This window comes from Physeter macrocephalus, chromosome 7, assembly GCF_002837175.3.
Source record: "Physeter macrocephalus isolate SW-GA chromosome 7, ASM283717v5, whole genome shotgun sequence".
Taxonomy (NCBI): Eukaryota; Metazoa; Chordata; class Mammalia; order Artiodactyla; family Physeteridae; genus Physeter; species Physeter macrocephalus.
Window position 1 is genome coordinate 110,880,489 of NC_041220.1, and position 20,355 is coordinate 110,900,843.

At 37.1% G+C, this 20,355-nt stretch overlaps 1 protein-coding gene across 1 annotated transcript in view; it reads left to right on the forward strand.

Annotated features, from left to right (window-relative positions):
- The window catches only part of ARHGEF38 (Rho guanine nucleotide exchange factor 38), a 148,877-nt gene that overhangs the window by 34,645 nt on the left and 93,877 nt on the right, over positions 1-20,355 (forward strand). The window contains exon 2 of the mRNA XM_024119403.1: positions 5,087-5,268. Within this exon, the coding sequence (XP_023975171.1) occupies positions 5,087-5,268 (182 nt within the window). The remainder of the gene's footprint in view (positions 1-5,086; positions 5,269-20,355) is intronic.

The window sequence follows — 20,355 nt, forward strand, 5'->3', positions numbered from 1 at the left end:
TTTGAGGTTGGAAGTGGTTGGCATTTTCAATCCAATTTTGGGGCTTTCAGCCTATTTAAATTACAGGCCACCAGCAGAATATCTTTTTTAGGTGTTTTCTTTTATCTCTCCTTATAGATTGCCTAGCCATGGTCTGAGTTCATATCTCATTTGTATGCTTTTGCTGAACGTGGCAAGGAAGAATCAGACCATGCCAACATTTTGATTTTTTCTACCATTTCCTCTAATTATATGCCTTAGTATGCGGTAATATAGATTTACCAAATATTTTGCCACTGAATGGTAATGGTCACCTACTCTCCAGACTACAAATGTCTTCCTGGTATCCTTCCTCCCCTACTAGGCCACTTTCACATTACAGGTTGCATTATTTGCAGCACTTAAATTTCTAGATACCAAAATCTCTGTCATATACTAATAAACTTTCCTAAAAACAACAGAAAATGTGGCTTAACACATGGAAACTTCTGTGTCTCATTCAAGAAGTCTAGGAGTAAGGAGCCTCTTTACATCTTTCCATATGATGGCATCCATTGTGTATAGGTCTTACTCTTTGTGGCTAGTACTTCACGGTTCCAGCATGGCTGCTGCACCTCCAGGATTCACATCCACATTCCAGGCAATAAAAAAGAGGCAAGAAACATAAGGGGTGAAGGATGGAAGAAGGGGCATCCCAACCAAGTTTGCCTTTTTACAGACTCCTGAAACCCCTCTCAGAGATTTTTGCTTACATCTCTCTTTTGCCATAAATGAGACATAGTTTTAAAAAGAAACTAAGAAGTAAGAATTTTTATCTATTCAGGGTTCAATTTATAAAAGACAAATGGGAGACTAGATATTGGACAGGCACATAGCAGTGTCTGACAACTATATTGCTATTGTAAAGAATAAAGATATATGTATATATATATATACATGCTTACCAAACAAAATTACCACCATATAATGCGAAAGTTGAAAAAGCAAGTTATAGAGGAACGTGTATATGAGTATACGTTGTTAAAAAAAAAAACAATTAACTGCTATATGTATATATATATATACGTGCATGAAAAATATTTTGCGAAGGTTATACACTAAACTGGAATGCAGCTAAAAATACAGTGAAAATTATATTACAGCTAATAAACAGGAATTGCATCTAATAATAATAGCAAACATTTACACAATATCTACTATTCTTCCAAGCACTGTTGTGTTTAACAAACATTAACTCATTTTATCTTCACAATCACTTTATAAGGTTTTACTAATATTACCCTTAATTTACAGATGAGGAAATGGATGCACAAAGAGTTAAATACCTTGTTCAAGGTCACATACCTAATGTTAGAGGTGGAGTTTGAATCCAGGAAGTGTGGTGCAAAGTCTAGGCACTTAACCTTGAAAATATATATAATTTTATAACTTGATAGAATTAAATCAATCACCTCTCCTTAAAACCCACCCCAAAACAGCAGCAGCAATAGCAACAACAGCAAAGCAGAAAGAGTGCACATGAACTCTAAGCAAAACATGGGCTCTCAGTGAAGATTGTCATTAGTCCTCCCCAGCCATGCCCTTACCTTCGGGTGCTTTTTCATCTCTCTAGAAGACCAGGGTTCTCCCCACACATACTCCCAGCCCAGGAGAGCTACCCAGGACTCCAATCACCAGCTCTATTCTGAATTTCCTCCATGGGCGACGCCCCTACTTTTCCTTCTCTTCCTCTCCCATCTGAACATAGCTGTCCACCCACTTCAGAGTCATGCATTTTTCTTGACAAGTTGATAACTATAAAATAATGAGATAACTGTTTGCCCTAAGGGGTGGAAAAGTTCAAGAGCTGAGAGAAAGAACCCTGTCATTCCCATATCTGTGGAAATAACTAACATTTATGTGGTTTTAAAGACCTTAAGGAGCTTCCACATACCATTGCTCATTTAATTCAGTCTTTATGATAACCCTGTGATGGTTTTCATTCCTAGTTTACAGATGAGGAAACTGAGGCTCTGTGAGAATAAGTACTTTGTTTTTTTTTTAATCCACCAAGTTCTCTCTGTGAACAGTGGCAGAGGTGATGAACTTAAGTCTGGTTATCCTTTCCCCAAACAGCAGCAAACGCCTTTTACATAAACTTTCTCGGCTAAGAATTTCCACATATGTTACTCATGAAATATGTAGCTAGAATAGTGAAAATTTATCATCACTGCTGGAAAAATAAATCTCGAGGGTAAAAGAAAGAGGTTGGGCAAAGGGGAGGTCACTTATGTGGTACCGTTTTCATTCACAGTAGTATATTTTGGTTAAAACTATCTAAATGTCATTTTAGCCTCCATTTCCCTTTAGTTTTGACACAGTCTTTTAGTTTATGCTAACTACTGGAAAACAGTCATTCCTAAAGATTTATTTTTCCTTCTTTCCTAAATACTTAGCTCCTCTGTTGCTTTATCTAGAAATAAAAGATTATTATGGCTGACTGCTGATTTGGATGATCTATATTGGTAATATTCGTGCGTTACAAGTAGTTTTACACGTAAAAACGTAGTATAACTGAAATGTAAGGTTGAGAAGGATCTTATAAAAACAAAGCTTGTGCCCACAATGCATTGCGGAGAGTTTGCTGGTTTAAGAAATGCAAACAGAACCCGTGTTTAGAGACCGGATGGGAAAATGATTGTTTTCCGGAAACAATCAGAAAATGACCAGAAGTCTTTGTTCCCACAATAAATTTGAGTCAAAAGAACAAACAAAGGTAACTCTCAAGATTGCTCGGCTCTGAATTCTCTAAGAAGGTTTTTATCCCTGAAGGGAGAAGTTTCTGAAGTTGAATATCTTGCCTGACACTTTATTTCCACCCCTGTGACCCCCTAACTTGATTCCTAACAAGATATTGAGCAGGATTGGAAAATCTAATTTTTAATTAATAAAATCTGATATTGTACATTTAAAGTGCAGCAACTGGAGAAATCTGTAAAATAAGTTAAACTGATGTAGTAATTGAGTCCTGGAATTGAGAACTAGAAAGAACCTGAGAATGTATTTTTGGAATATTTCTTGGCCAAAGATCAGGAAAGACTCCCTTCTCCTTGCTAGGCCCCCCTTATTTGTAAGGCACAAAATGTTTAGAACTTGGAAAAGCAGGCATCGGTTAGAACAGTTTTTCAGCAGTGCCCCTTTTATTTTTGAGGTAATATTAAATAATAATTGAATACTATCCATACTGGTTTGCCAGCTCTCTACTAGTGAAGTTTCTGTCTGTGAGCTATTTTATATATCCCAGGGGAAAAGAAGTCCCATCACTCCCCCCTCTGCCCTCTGACTTCCAGCCCCCAACCTTTTAGAAGGAGCCCCCAAAGGTAGGCTCCCAAAGGTCACAAGGTCCACTTGTGAATACAACCTGTTCACTGCATCTCTCCTCGCCAGTGACCTGCCTTCTTCTTTTATATCCAGAAGAGTTCATAATAGTGACGCCTAATTGTAACTCTTCCTGTCGAATTTGGGGTGCTGAGAGACAGGCTTTTTATACCTTCCAATAAAAGTATCATAAATTAGGAAGAACCCCCAAGTTCTCATAACACAGATCAGGATATGAAGGCTCCTTACATGATTCTCTTCTTCAATAACTTATGTAGATTATTTCTCTGGCACAGAATGGCCTAAGCCTTGTAAAGCCATGTGCTGTTAAGTGCTATTGGTCAAATCCTTCTTCTTTCCTGATGAAGGAAGACTAGTTTCCAGGCAAATGACCCAGAAGCATATTCACCTGCAAGTCAGGATTGTCCAAAGGCCAATCTAGTGCACCTTCCAAACTAATGCTGGAATTACCACCACAGTATGCCTCCCGAGGCTTGACTATGAAGCCTCTGTCGGGACTCCTGAAATGACTGGGCCAGGGACAGAGGAATGCTCACTATTCTTAGTGTCTCTTCACATTCTAAGGGCAGTCTCTTTACATTGAACCATTAACTCTGCTATGATAGTATTTCTCCAGTTGTCTTAGCTCTGGGGTCAGCCAAGAGAACATCCTCTCTTTATTTCCATTTCCATAAGTGTGATCTGTGCACTTTTTTCCCCATACAGAGTCTTTCTAAGCCCTTTTGTAAAGCTCTACATTCTCAGGAAGTAGTGTCAGCATTAGAGATGTCTTACACATCAGTTACTAGAATCATATTAGTTTTAAAGGAAATAAAATTACTTCTGCAACTAGAGAGTACAATGAAAATTAAGTTTGTGATGACATCAGGCTTGAAGCAAATCCATTTACACACACACATACACACTGCCCCACTATCTGTCACTGCTCCGATTTCATCTTTGACCTAGCTGTGGCTTCCAAAATTTTACATCACCGTGGGGAAGCTCATCCTTGAAGATATTTAGCTTTCTTACATTTTACTTTATATAAAACCTTGGCTACATGTGAGGCTTCCCATTTATCTCAACGTCTCCTCAGCACTGTGAATTTTTTAATTAAAAATTTCCATTTGGCAGCTCAAGAATTCTGAAATAACAAGATATGCAACCCATTGAAGATGAGCTGTGAAAAATCTTAGTTGAAATTTGTTTAACCTACCACTGCCTCACTCCTCAGAGATTCTAACTGTGAACTGAAAGACAAATCTCAATCATGTACAATTGTTTTCCATTTCATGGAGATTTGTGTACCACCCACTGAGAATGAGGGGCAATTATTTTTAATAATAGAGACAAAATTGGAAGGTGTTCCACTTACTAATTAAAAATCTTCCCTCGACTTAAGTGTGTCCAAAAGAAATTCTGAACTATGATTTTATGCATTTTATCTCTAGCTGAAGACCAGGTTTATAACCTAATATAGTAGCAATGGGATATTTTAAAGACTAGACATGTCAAATATTTTTTAACTGACCTGTTAGAAGTATTCACTCCCACACCTCTTCCTTCTCATAGTTTCATAGGATTCCAACCTTAAGGGAAACTTCCACACATCACTTCCCAAGAACACGCGTGAAGACACTCTAAGCCTTTTCCCTTGCTAACAATAATCCTGCAGTGGCATTGTTTGCAATGAAGGAACCAGAAATCTCAACAGAATGCCTCACACGTACATGTTTTCATTTAACAGAAAAGATGACCCCACAGGCTGGGTGTTCCACGGCTGAGACCCTAACTCAGGAGAAGGAACATCAGAGAATGATGGCAAAGCGTTTGAAAATCATCAAGGAGCTGATACAGACAGAAAAGGACTATCTCAGTGATCTAGAGCTGTGCATTCGAGAAGTGGTTCAGCCCTTGAGAAACAAACAGGTAAATGCAACTTTGAGGGTCCCCCCTGCCACCACCCATATTCTAAATAGGATCACCAGCACCATGAAATCAGCACTCAAGTGCATCAGGGTACCCTCTGCCCCAGCGACGGTGGAGTGATGGGCCTCTTCCCCTGAGGCACTGGGTGTGGGCTAGCAGAGGCATCCCCAGACTCAGATTTCTGTCAACACAAGGACACCCAGAGTCAAGGAAACTGTATTCTAAACTATGGGGGAAAGGAAACTCAGTTTTTGCCATTTCGAAATTTCCATGTGTTCTTTCTTGGATTCCTGTGGAACTGCGGACAAAATGTGAGCAATAAGTTTCTAGCAGTTTAGGAACAACGCACTTAATTTGATCCAAAGAAGTCAAGGTTTCAGAAGAGAAAAATGTGGGGTTTTTTTTTCTCCCCTACATTGAGAGCTCAATTAAACTTATGACTATTAACTAAGTAAAATTCAACACAGAAATTAACCTGAATGTAAGATAAAAAATTTCCCTTTGATAGGACTGGCCTCAGACAAAACTTGAGGTGTTTGTAAGTTAATCATTCTCCTCCTTTTTAATCAAGGCCTTTTCAGGGAATTTCTTTCAGGCAATTAGAGTAAAGATACGAGGATGTTTGTGTGTGTATATATATATATGGTCACTAGGGTGGTAAGTGGTCCTCATATACAATTCAAACAATATATAAAAAACATAAACCATAAACAAAAACATAAACAAAGTAAAAATGATCAGAAATTCCACTAGTCAAAGATAATCACTATTCACATGGTTGGGAACATCCTTTCCGACATCAGTTTGGATACTTACATATCAACACACACATATATATTTTTACATAAATGTAATCAGAACCACACATGCTACTTTGTAACATACTTGTTTCATTCAGCAGTCTGTTGGGTGTATCTTTTCATGACCACTAACACTTTGCAATGGTTTTCTACTGTTACTGATGCTGAGACACATATTTTGGGTACTGTCACCTTATCTGCATAGAATAAATTCTTAGAAGTGGAATTGCTAGGTCAAAGGATATGCATATTTAGGATTTTGATACAAATTGCCAACTGACAACCAAAAACTTGATACTGTTCTAATTTTCATTCCCATTAATATTGCTTGAGAGGGTGCTTCTCTGCAGCCTCTTTAAAGCTGAGCATTATTGGTTTTATAAACAACAATGAAGACCAGGTGCCTTCGATTTCTTCTGACAAATATCTTCGTATATATTCATCAGCCATTTCTATTCATTTAATCCCTATTCATATCCATGTCTTTTGCCCTTAAAAAAATTACGGCTTGTCTTTTTCTTATTGTTTTATAAAACCTCTTTTAATATTAGGGATATTCTTTTTCAACCCCACATGTTGAAGCTAATTTTCTCAGTTTGTCCTTTGCCTTCTAACCTTGATTAAGGTTAAAAAGTCAAAACCTTCTTTATGGTTTATTCATTTGTTTTTGCCGTGTTTAAGTGGTCGGATATATCCAACTTTGTGGATTCTGGGTTTGGCATCTTAACATGTACCTCATGATTATAAAAATATGGTGAGTCAATAGTTCCAGCATCAATTATTAAATTTTTCCCCCAGTACTTACAACATCCAGAAGCAAAGTTTATATTTCTTAGCACAAGACTCTTCTCAGAAATAATAGAAAAAGTATCTGGTCTACAAATCAGGGAAAACCAGTGTAGATCAAGGTGATCTTTGATATAAAAGGGTTTTTTTTCTTTGTTTGGTTTAGGACAATGTATAAAGAAAAGTGGCAAAGCAGGCTTAGCATATTTCCTCATAGGGAGTCATCTTTAGTTTTCTTCCCTCATGACTTTTTATTAGGTACTTACTATTAGTTGGGTCCTGTTCCAAACACTTCATTAGTATTCTGATTTAATCCTCTCGCAGTTCTCAAGTTAGAAGGCAACTTTCTGAATCTGGAAATTTCTTAGTAATTCTGTAAAAGTAGGAATAACATTCATGGTCATGATAAAAATTTGCTCTCAAGTTTCATTGCTAAATATATAAAAATATTTTTGGTGTGTTTTTCATTTAATATAAACTAGCTGCATTGAGGCAACCTCTATTCTGGCAGATATCCAGAATAGATATCTATAATTATTCAAATAATTATTATTCAAAATATCATTCAAATTATTATTCATAATTATTCAAATATTGATTTTAAATGCACGTGGCATTAGACTCTACCACTATCTACCCTCCCTTATGGTACAGTTGTAACCAGTCACTCCTATCTTTGAAAAAATTTAAACCTAGCTCCATGTCTCCATAACTTCTCTCTCTCTCTACCTAATTTTGCTATCCATTTTTGGTAATTTCAACATTCAGGCAAATGATCTATGCAGCCTCCCAGCCTCTCACTCAGTTCTTTGGTTTATATCCAGCAATCTTTCCTCAACCCCATCTCAGCCACTCGTTCCAGGGCCACATCCTACAACCATCATTACCAATAACTTCACACCCTCAGAATCAGAATTCCAGGCTTACCGTTCTCTAACCCCCATGTCCTCTCTTTCAGCTCACTCCCACTGCTATAGCCAACAATTTCCTGATGCCGCCAGGACTTCCACACTACTGAGCTCACCACTGCCTTTTCACATGTTCATCAAGCCCACACCTGTTTAGTTCCCATGGGTCCTTCATTTTAAAAATCATTCCTTGCAGATGAACTCAATTCCCTTTTCTCTCTCTCTTTCCATTTACTTTCCTGAAAAAACCTGCCCTCCATGAAGTTCCATTTTCTGCCTACTTTCCACCTTTATCCATGCAGCTGAGCCAATCTCTTAAAATTCATGACCATTTCCTTCAAGTGGGCCCCCGAGTAATGTCTCTGAAAGTATTCTTTCGCATCTTTTTCTTCCTCCTCACATCTCAAACACTCCCTCTTTTCTTTGAACTCTCAGCTAACACACTTTTCCATCATTTCATTGAGAAAATAGACACAGTAAGAAGGTTCACACACTCCCATCACCAAGTCTATCAACCTACCTGCATCTCTACCCATATAACCTGGCCAGAAAACTTCTCTACTAATTCAGGATTCTATCCCCTCAAGCTTACTCCAGAATTTTAATCCTGACAGTGTCCTTTTTCTGTCCTGCATAATTGATTTTACTCTCCCTATTGGATCTTTCTCATCATTGTCTGCTATCTTCAAAAACAAAAACACAAACTCTCTCTTGATCCTAAAAGAATCGTCTATATTCTCTATCTTTATTTCTTTCTCTTTTTAAGTTGAATATGAAGTATTTAATATGTATAAAAGCAAAGGTGATTAAGACGTTTCAAAACAAGCACAATTTACCAAAATTCTGTCCCTGTGATGAGTTAATGATCAATATAAAAAAGACTACATATATAAGAAAATACCTTCCTTTGAATTCATAATCCATTTTTGTATCAAATGGAATAAGACATTTATTCAGAATGAAAAGGTTCTCAGTTTTACACCATTTACTACACTGGTGCGTTAAACTGATGTCACCAATACACATGCCAGTTGCTGAGCTATACTCTTGTGTATGCTCTCTAATTTTTGTTTGTGTTTTCACTTTTGTTGTCTTTCTTATTTTTTGCTTCCTATGTAACTCTTAGGAGCAATTCTAAGAATTGGTGTTTCAGACCATGTAAAATAAAATGTTTCCATTATGGTGACATGTCGTTTATTTACTTGGCATGTTTAACTTTGGCTCTCAATGCTTTGAATTACCGTTCTTGTAACTCTAACTTATATTTCCTTTGTTATGCTATTGGGATTGCGTATAGCTTCTTGATTTTTCACATCTGGCACTTCCCTTTGTTTAGTTATCTTTCAGTGCTCTCTGCCTTCCTCCTTGTGGAATTTAACTTCAGTCCAGTAATCTGTATGTCCTCTCCACTAATGTTGTAATAGCAATCAGTGGGAGGTTTCTGAGGTCTCATGTCTGATCAAACTTTTCCCCGCTTCTTAATGCTTTTAAGCTTTGGTTAAGTAAATAAATGCTCAGGAATTCAGATGATTCTTATAAACATTTGTATGCGTGCTGAGGTAGTTAATTTATGCCACCAGTTCGTTAACTTTATCACCTTTTCATTGTTCATTAGGTTTTTCATGTCCTCCTTCCCTCCTAAGCATTTCAGTACCATGCGCTTTGCACACAAGCCACCTGTCATCAGTTAGTGTCAAAATTTAGAAATTAACACATACAGTTTTCATGTTACCATGGAAATGGTCTGCAAACCGTGCTTAGCTAAACTAGAGGCAACATAAATAAACATTTTACATGTACAGGTTAGGCTGGAAGGGACTTTGGGATGTCATCTGATGGATGTGTTTTCTCTTGTTGAGAAGACGGACTTTTCTGCGTTTTATTTCCTCCATGTCTTCTTTCTACGCAACTGATCCATGTCTTTTCAGTCCCAGAAGAAACAAGTCAGTTTATAAAAGTGAAAACAGGAAGAAGGAAGTTGAAAACTGAGAAAAGCACTGTTCTGAGTGAACTTGCATGAATGAATCAGGGTGCAAATGAATGTCTGGACCCAGCGCTTGACCGACACCTCTTTTGTGATAATTGTAGTTACAAAACTTCATCTTAATTTCAAGGCTTTTCTATAAACAAAACTTCACCTAACTGAAAGCAAGGTCAAATCCAGCAGTTACAACTTCTTTAGTGACAGCATTGTGAGAGGTTTTACAAAGAAGGCAAAAATTATCCACAACATTCAGTGTTGAGACATTTGGTGGGAAACTGGTCCTATTATTTATTATCCAAATAGGGCTATAGAAGAGACTCTACATTTTTGGCAGTTAGTCAAACTAAATCAAAACCAGAGTAAATTAACCTAACCATGGAAAATGGTTTTGTGTGTAAGGAAAGGACCAAAAAGTGATTGAAAATAATAGTTAGAGGAATTTAAATACATGTTTTTACTTTTCTTAGTTTTTAATTATTTTTTATTTGTAAAATTCACATAATACAAAAATGCCAAAGATCTCAAGGACACGATAACATCTTATAGCTATTCAGTTTCCTTTTCTAAAGGCAAACACCATTACCAGCTTCTTTTTACCCCTCCAAGGGTATTCTATTTATGTATATGTATTTGAATACACATTTAGTCAATTTTCATCTATGTAATAAGAAAGTTATATGTATTTATTTTGGATTCACTCATATTTGATCTAATTGTGTGAACTATACTTCACATTTTTGTGTTTTCTGAAGAAAGGACAAATAATTTTGTACTGACAAGAGCTCAATTGGAATTTTCTGTTAAAATTTGGATACCCTTTACGGCAGCAATTTTGTAAGTAACTTTCATTAGAAAAAATATATAGAAGAAAATAATCACCTATAGCTTTACCACTTAGAAATAAGCACTATAAATAGTTTGGTTTATTGTCTAGGTATATACAGATATACCCAAATATTTTGTGAAATTGTAATCATACCATATATACCCTTATGGAACCTCTTCCCACTGAAAAATATATTTACATGTTTTATTTTAAGCCATAAATAACAAAAAGTAATTTAAATGGAAAATATTTTATTTTCTTTATTGAGGGACCATAAATTTGAGAACAATATCAAGCTCTCTCTGTATGCAGAGCCCCTTGATGGAAAATGGTGCCCACAAGTATTATCATGCAAGTCTATGTGTCATGATGGCAACTGTTCTGTGTGATATATGTGACCTATAGTACACCGTACTGACATCCTACCAAAACCCTCTCCCTCAGTGTCCAAAGTGGGTGAGGGGAGGCCTGGAATAGGAGAACATGAAAGACAGGGAATTAGAGAGGACAAAACTTTTTGTCCTTTTTTTTTTTTACAAAGGGACAAGGGAGGGAAGGGACCACAGGGCCCAGGGAATCAGCTTCCTGCTCCTGTCCCCTACTTGAGTGAAGTTGCTATAGCTTAAACTATGATATCAACCCTGACAGAGAAGCTTATGTGTGAGGAGAGAGCATGGAGCATATCAAAGTATCTCTGAAGGGGGACAGGGAGGAGGAGGGTGTAAGTACATAACGATAATAAAAATATTGTTCAAATACTGTAATGCCATGAAAATCTGTATATAACAAAAAGATGGGGCTTCCCTGGTGGCGCAGTGGTTGAGAGTCCGCCTGCCGATGCAGGGGGCACGGTTTCATGCCCCGGTCCGGGAAGATCCCACATGCCGCGAAGCGGCTGGGCCCGCGAGCCATGGCCGCTGAGCCTGCGCGTCCGGAGCCTGTGCTCCGCAACGGGAGAGGCCACAACAGTGAGAGGCCCGCGTACCGAAAAAAATAAAAATAAAAAAGAAAGATGGCCATGGCCCAATTGATGTCCTATGAATTTTAAGCTATAGTTACTACATTTTAGTTTAGTGAACGATTTTTATTTTCCTTAGGAGTTTGCTATATTTTTAATGGCTCCCTCCTCACCAGAATGAGTCCATTGCTGTCTTATATAAAGGGGACTGTAGCCTCAGCACATGTTCTGGGAATTTCTCAGGCTTGCATTTTCTCCCTTCTCATCTGAGGTTTCTGGTTGGACATTCCTGGTGTCTGTCTTGACCCCTCAAATCTGGGTTCTACCTCAATATCCAGGGCCTGGCTGCCTCTCTACCTGAAAGCTGCTCCCAGGAGTTATACAGAGCACAGAGGCTGTGCGGCAGACCCTTTGGACAGCCTGCTTGTCTCACAATTTTAGTTTTGCTCCTTGGATGCACTCTCTGAGATTACTCTTAGTTCTGTCTGAATCGCCTCCTTAATCCCTTCCCCAGCCCAGCTCTCAGACACCCACTTCTCCAAAAGAGGAATTCAGATAATGAAGTGAAATGAAACTTTGCCAATCTCACTGAACAAAGAACAGAATTACAGTCATGATAATTCACTGAAATACAAGATAAAAGAACCAAGGCAGAAATATTTTATCTAGTAATTATTAAAATATACCCAGCTTTCATTTATAGATAGATAGGTAGATAAATTAGGTTTCTCAAAGCTATTTACTAAAACTTTGCCTGCATAACAAATACAGGAAATCATAGGTGAGCAAATATCTATTGTCATAAATCTTTAAGTGTCACAGAAAGACTCCTGTCAAAATTGTCTTCTCTAGCTGTCACCTTCACTAAAAGACTTTTACTGTTGTCAGAAATAATAGTCATTCACTTTTGCTTAATAGGCAACCATGCAATTTTTGCCCTCCTGTTTTTTCTATTACTGTACCCAGCTACTCTTTTTTTTTTAAGAATTTATTTTCTTAGAGCACTTTTAGGTTCACAGCAAAGTTGAGGGGAGATGTTCCATATACTCCTTGGCCTCACACAGGTATAACCTCCCCCATTATCAACATTCCCCACCAGAGTGTAGTTTTGTTACAACTGACGAACTACACTGACACATTGTTATCACCCAAAGTCCAGAGTTCACATGATGGTTCACTTTTGTGTTGTCTATAGGTTTTGACAAATGTATAATGACACGTCATTATGGTATCATGGAGAGTATTTTTACTGCCTTAAAAATCCTCTCTTATTCCCAGCATGTCATATAGTTGGAATCACACAGTGTGTAGTCTTTTCAGATCGACTTCTTTCACTTAGTAATGTGCATTTATGGTTCCTTCTTGTCTTTTTATGGCTTGACAGCTCATTTCCTTTTAGGGCTGAACAGTATTCCATTGTCTGGATGGACCACAGTTTATTTATCCATTCACCTACTGAAGGGCATCATGGTTGCTCCCAAGCTTTGGCAATTATGAATAAAGCTGCTACAAACAACAATGTGCAGGTTTTGTGTGGACATAAGTTTTCATTCCACTTGGGTGAAAACCAAGAAGCATGATTGCTGGATCATATGGTAATATGTTTAGCTTTGTAAGAAACCACCAAATTGTCTTCCAAAGTGGCTGTAGTATTTTGCATTCCTGCCAGCAATGAATGAGACTTTCTGCTGCATCACATCCTCACCAGCATTTGGTGTTGTCAGTGTTCTGGATTTTGGCCATTCTAATAGGTGTGTAATGGTGTCTCATTGCTTTAATTTGCATTTCCCCAGTGACATATGATGTGGGGTATCTTTTCATATGTTTATTTGTCATCCGTATATCTTCTCTGGTGAGGTGTCCATTAATATGTTTGGCCTATTTTTTAATCGGGTCGTTTGTTTTTCTATTATTGAGTTTTAAGAGTTCTTTGTATATTTAATAGTCCTTTGCAAGATGTGTCTTTGAGAATATTTTTCCCGATCTGTGGCTTGTCTTCTCATTCTCTTGATATTGTCTTGCATGGAGAAGTTTTTCATTTTAATGAAGTCCAACTTATCAATTATTTCTTTCATGGATCACGCTTTTGTTGATGTACCTAAAAAGTCATTGCCATACTCAAAGTCATCTAGGTTTTTTCCTATGTTATCTTCTAGGTATTTTTCTTAATAGTTTTGCATTTTACATTTAGTTCTGTGATCCGTTTTGAGTTAATTTTGTGAAGGGTGTAAGGTCTGTATCTAGATTCATTTTTTTACACATGGATGTCCAGTTGTCCCAGCACCATTTGAGAAAACTATCTTTGGTCCATTTTACTTCCTTTATTCCATTGTTAAAGGTAAGTTAACTATACTTGTGTGGATCTACTTCTGAGCTCTTCTATTAATCTATTTGTCTGTCCCTTTCCCAATACTATACTGTCTTGTTTACTGTAGTTTAATGGTAAGGCTTGAAGTCAGGTAGTATCAGTATTCCAACTTTGTTCTTCTCTTTCAATATTGTGTTGGCTATTCTGGGTCTTTTGTCTCTTCATATAAACTATATAAACTTTAGAATCAGTCTATCAATATTCACAAAAGAACTGCTGGGATTTTGATTAGGATTGCATTGAATCTATAGATCAAGTTGGGAGGAACTGACATCTTGACAATATCGAGTCTTCCTATCCATGAACATGGACTATCTTTCTATTTATTTAGTTCTTCTTTGATTTTGCTCATTAGAGTTTTGAGATTTCCTTGGATAGGTCTTGTACATATTTTTTTAGATTTATATCTAAATATTTCATTTTGGGGGATGCTAATGTAAATGGTGTTGTGTTAGTAATTTCAAATTCCACTTGTTCATTGCTGGTATGGAAAGCAATTAACTTTTGTCTATTAACCCTGTAACCTGCAACCTTGCAATAATCACTTAGTAGTTCCAGGAGGTTTTTTTGTTGATTGTTTTGTATTTTCTACATAGACAATAGTGTCATCTATGAGCAAAGACAGTTTTATGTCTTCCTTCCTAATCTGTATACCTTTTATTTCCTTTGTCTTATTGCATTAGCTAGAACTTCCAGTACAATGTTGAAAATGAGTGATGAGAGGGAACATCCTTGCCTTGTACCTGACCTTAGCAAATATGCTTCAGGTTTCTCACCATTAAGTTAGCTGTAGGTTTTTTGTAGATATTCTTTGTCAAGTTGAGGAAACACCTTTCTATTCCTAGTTTATCGAGAGTTTTTTTAATCATGAATCGGCATTGGATTTTGTCAAATGCTTTTTCTGTATCTATCATATGATCATGTGATTTTTTTTTCTTTTTTTAATCTGATGTGATGGATTACATTAATTGTTTTTTGAATGTTGAACTGTCACTGCATACCTAGGATAAATCCCACTCAGTCATAGTGTATAATTCTTTTTATACATTTTTAAATTTAATATGCTAATATTTTGTTGATGATTTTTGCATCTCTATTCATTAGAGATACTGGTCCATAGTTTTCTTTTCTTGTAATGTCATTGCCTGGTTTTGGTATTAGGATAATTCTGGTCTCATAGACTCACCCAGCTACTCTTTCTGTCTCTGTTAACTTCCAAAATTTTCAGATTGTATTCTAGGCCTCAAATATATTCCACCTTAGTTCACTAAGCATAACTTTCTTAAAATCAACCCTGTCTCCTCCATGAAATTGCTGTGAACTAAGTGGAATCAAGATGTTGATTTCTCACAGACATGTCTTATTTATGCAAGCAATCACTGTACTCCATTCATAATATGTTCTATAATATCATATCAAAATTCAATGCACACATAGTCTTGCAAGATACTGCAGTTGGAGGAACTTGTAAAGGGAACACAGGATCCCTCTAATTTTTTTTTTTTTTTACAACTGCATGTGAATTTACAATTATTTCAAAATAAAAAGTTTAATTTAAAATTATAATGCCCTTATTTCTTTCTCTCTTCCTTTCTCTCCTTAACTATATTATCCTTTTAAATATACATGTAAATTTTTATATGCAAGAATGAAAACCTTTCCTATGACTCTACCTTGTTTATTCTGCCAAACTTTCCAATTAATTCTCTTTTTGTTGTGATTTCAGGGAGGAAGAGACTACATTTTTAGTATAAGGATACACGTTAAGTTGTTCAGAAGAAACTTTGTAGTATATAATAATCTCCCAAGTATCTTGGCTCTTTCTCATGCTATGCTTAGAATACCAGAAATCTTTCTGGATTGTAACACAAATGGAGGAAAAAACCAACTAAGTCTCTCTCTCCACTTCCACCTCCTTCTCAATCTAATCCTTTCCCCTGTAGAGTCCAGCAGCTCCTGTGGTCAAACTCCTCAGTAACAGGACTTCAAAGAGTGAGTGCAGAGATAAAAGCCAGGCTGATAATATGAAAACAAATGCTGCCCAGAAAGTCAGAAAGCACAGCACTTTATTTTAGTTGCTATATTAAATAAAAGTCTGGAAAAAATCAAAGCAATTCCTGCTAAGTATAATTGAGATGCTGGGAGCAATGACTCAGAAATGCACTTGAATTTCTGATTCTGCTTTGTACTGACTTTTCTGAGCTAATGTGCTGACTTTAAAATACTATACTCTTGCTGGAAATCTTCTTGAAACATTGATACATATATTCTTCAATCCTCTAAAAATACTGAATTTCATGGTTACTACGATCACATCACAATGAAGAATCCCATGATCTATATGGCCAGGTTAGAACTCCATGTTTTTTAAGATCAAAGACTTCATTTTCACTCTCTTTGTGGAATCTCTACATTTATTAATAGTCTGAGCCACTGTTCCTCCATTATAAGGTCAAATAATTGATGTTACATTAGAAAAGTAAAAAAAAAACAAACTCAATGAAGTTTTCCTTACTTTTTAATAAGTTTGTCAATCAGGTTGGAAAAGTCAATAGTTGTGGAACATTAAATTTAAAAATAAAAATCACATCAGTAAATGGTGCTGCCAAGCACAATGTCACTGTGTTAATATACAAGATGTAACTGACATTGAGTCATCACTGTCACTGTGTTAATATACAAGATGTAACTGACATTGAGTCATCTCTGTTCATGTTCTGATTTTCCCTGGGAGGGACCTTTCTGCTTTGTCATCTTGGAAGACAGTTTGCTGTCAGATTGGATTCAGATTAATTTGGGTATGGAAGTGATACATCAATATTCTAGTATGTGAAATTCTTTTTATAGGTAAGAAAATCTCTTACCTTTGCTTGTTCAGAAGGCCTCAGCTCAAAAAATAAGGAATTTTTAAAAATCCTTGAATTACAGTTTTATGATGAAAACTCTCCCCCATGTTGTTACATTTGTAAGCACCTCATAATCTCCATTTCAGGACGACTCCAGTTTTCTTTAATTTTTATAATCTATAGTCCAGGTCAAAAAGTGCTGGGCCAAGTGAGGAGATAAATGAATGCATTTTCCATTTCAGTGCAGGGGTTGGAAAGCTCAAAATTGAAAAAGACAGATGTGATACACAAATCTGTTTTAATATCTAGGAAAGTCATCCCTTTAGCCTGGGTAACAAGATCGTGCTCATCATCTCACTTCTCAGAACCGAGATGCATAAACCACTATTTTAATTTGCTTTTATCTGTAAAAATAAGCAACAAAATTTCAGTAGCTGTGATTATTATAATGGTGCTATAAACCTCTCTAATGAAATGCCAGAGATGTGGGGCAACTTTACACATAGAAGAACTAAGCACAGATGAACATTGCTGTGCATATCAGTACAGGGCCATGAATCCTGGACTCTAAAGGATAAATACTAGGTCAGAAAGGAAGCATATATCGGGGAAACACATATTTATTAATAAGTACTTATTTAGGGCTCTTTAGATACAGAGAAGTCGTTGATTACATGAGTTAATTAATAATTAATTTTATGCCATTTGGAGTACACAAAGACATGTGAGACTCATCCTTTGCCATTAAAAGACTAAAAATCCCTAGTTAGAGGTGACAAGACCCATAGCTATGAAAAGATAACTTGTAATGGAAAGCAACAATTGATAAGTGCAAACAATAAATGCGGTTGGAGTTCACAGAAGGGACAGATCACTTCCAGATAGATTAAGTAGGCAATATTTCATGGAGAATGTAATATTTTAGTTGAATATGCAAATTAAAAGGTTAAATGTTTGTCAAGTGTCTACTGTATGCAAGGCCCTTTGTTAAATTCTGCATGGAAATCATAGAAATTTATATCATGGTCCTGCCCTAAAAGAGTTTATAATATGGTCAAGAAAATGACTCATAAACACATAAAAGTCCAAGTAACAATCAAAGATACATTTCAAGGTGTTGCTAGGAATGATCACGACAGAAGGGAGTTTATGATTAGTTATGCTAATTACTTATGCAGCAAATAATTGCTTTAGGCTTAGCAGAAGGAGGCTCTCCTTTCTCAGACCTGTTACCAGCATTTGACAGAAAAGCTTTCTCTTTCTGTGTCCTGGGACTGCACATAAACCCAGTTTGGCCCCCAGTATTCTAATGGCTCCTCCTCCATCTCCTTTGCTGGTTGATCCTAACCTGTAAACACTGAAATAGCTCAGGGCTCAGTCTGTGGGCCTCTTCTTTCCTTTGTCTCCCCTCACTCTGTTGAAGATATGATCTGGTTTCATGCCTTTAAATCCCATCTACATGCTGATGGTTGACAAATTTGTACCTCCAGCCTGGACATTTTCCCTGAAGGCTTTCTTTGCTTGTATCCAGCTCCCACTCAAACCTCTACGTAATTGTCTACAAGGCATCTCAAATTTAAATGTTAAAACAGAGTTCCTACTTTTCCTTTTAAAATTTGCTCCCCTTGCAGTCTTTCTCACCTCAGCTCCATGCTTTTTTTTTTTTAACATCTTTATTGGAGTAAAATTGCTTTACAATGGTGTGTTAGTTTCTGCTGTATAACAAAGTGATTCAGTTATACATATACATATATCCCATTATTTCCTCCCTCTTGCATCTCCCTCCCTCCCACCCTCCCTATTCCACCCCTCTAGGTGGTCACAAAGCACCAAGCTTATCTCCCTGTGCTATGCGGCTGCTTCCCACCAGCCATCCATTCCACATTTGGTAGTGTATATATGTCCATGCCACTCTCTCACTTCGTCCCAGCTTACCCCTCCCACTCCCCACTCCCCATGTCCTCAAGTCCATTCTCTAGTAGGTCTGTGTCTTTATTCCCATCTTTCCCCTAGGTTTTCATGACCATTTTTTATTTTTTAGATTCCATATATATGTGTTAGCGTACAGTATTTGTTTTTCTCTTTTTGACTTCCTACACCTACCTTCACTAGGTCCATCCACCTCACTACAAATAACTCAATTTCGTTTCTTTTTATGACTGAGTAATATTCCATTGTATATATGTGCCACATCTTCTTTATCCATTCATCTGTCGATGGACACTTAGGTATCAGCTCCATTCTTACAGTTGCTTGGGAAAAACTCTGGAGTCATTCTTGACTGTTTCTCTCAAACCCTCTATCGAATCTATCAGCATATTCTATTAGCTCTGCCTTCAAAATTTACCCAGAATCAGGCCACTTCTCACCTCTTCCTTTACTCCCATTCCAATTCAAAAACCCATCAATAACCGCCTAGATTATTATACCTGCCTCCTGACCCATCCCTCTTCTCCATCCTTGTCACAACCAAGCCTCCAGAGTGATTCTTTTTAAAATGTCAATCAGATAATGTCCCTCTTCTACTCAAAATCAACCAAAATTGCTTCTCATCTCATGCTGATCAAAACCTAACATTTTTATGTGACCTGTGTGGTCCTACATGAGCTGGTCCCTCATTCTCTCTGACCTCACCCTTTTCCACATTCTGGCCTTCTTGGTGTTCCTTAAACAAACCAGGAGCACCAACTGTTTCAAGCCTGTGCTCTTGCTGGGGTTTTTTTTTTTTTTTTTTGCCTTGAATGTTTCTCCCCAAGGTAATTTCATGGCTTGCTCCTTCACCTCCTTCAAGCTTTTACTCAGGAAAATATTCCTTGGCCACCTCACTATGTCTTACACTGGGTTCCCTCAGAAAAAGATCCAGATAGAAGGATTTTAGAGCAAGTCATTTATTGGGGAGATGACCCCTGGAACAGCAATAAAGGAATGGGGAAATGGGACAGAGAAGGAAAGGAAGACAAGATAGGGTATATTTGTGAGCAGATTACCTTTGTGGCCACCTGGGACTCATAACCCACTGGGAGGTTGAGAATGCTATACAGAACACACCCGAGGGTTGTCCCACGTGTGGGGTATTCATCTACCAATTCCTGTTAAACACTTCTTGAGGTGGCGTTCCTAGTCTTTTGTTGTGCTATTGAAAATTACAACTTTGCAATTGTTTTATTAAGTGGAAAAAGAATTGGTAAATGTTGAAAAACTTACACAAGCCTCTTAGATAGCCTCATCCACCAGAGGGCAGACAGCAGAAGCAAGAAGAACTACAATCCTGCAGCCTGTGGAACAAAAACCACATTCACAGAAAGACAGACAAGATGAAAAGGAAGAGGGCTATGTACCAGATGAAGGAACAAGATAAAACCCCAGAAAAACAACTAAATGAAGTGCAGATAGGCAACCTGCCAGAAAAAGAATTCAGAATAATGATAGTGAAGATGATCCAGGACCTCGGAAAAAGAATGGAGGCAAAGATCAAGAAGATGCAAGAAATGTTTAACAAAGACCTAGAAGAATTAAAGAACAAACAAACAGAGATGAACAATAAAATAACTAAAATGAAAACTACACTAGAAGGAATCAATAGCAGAAAAAATGAGGCAGAAGAACGGATA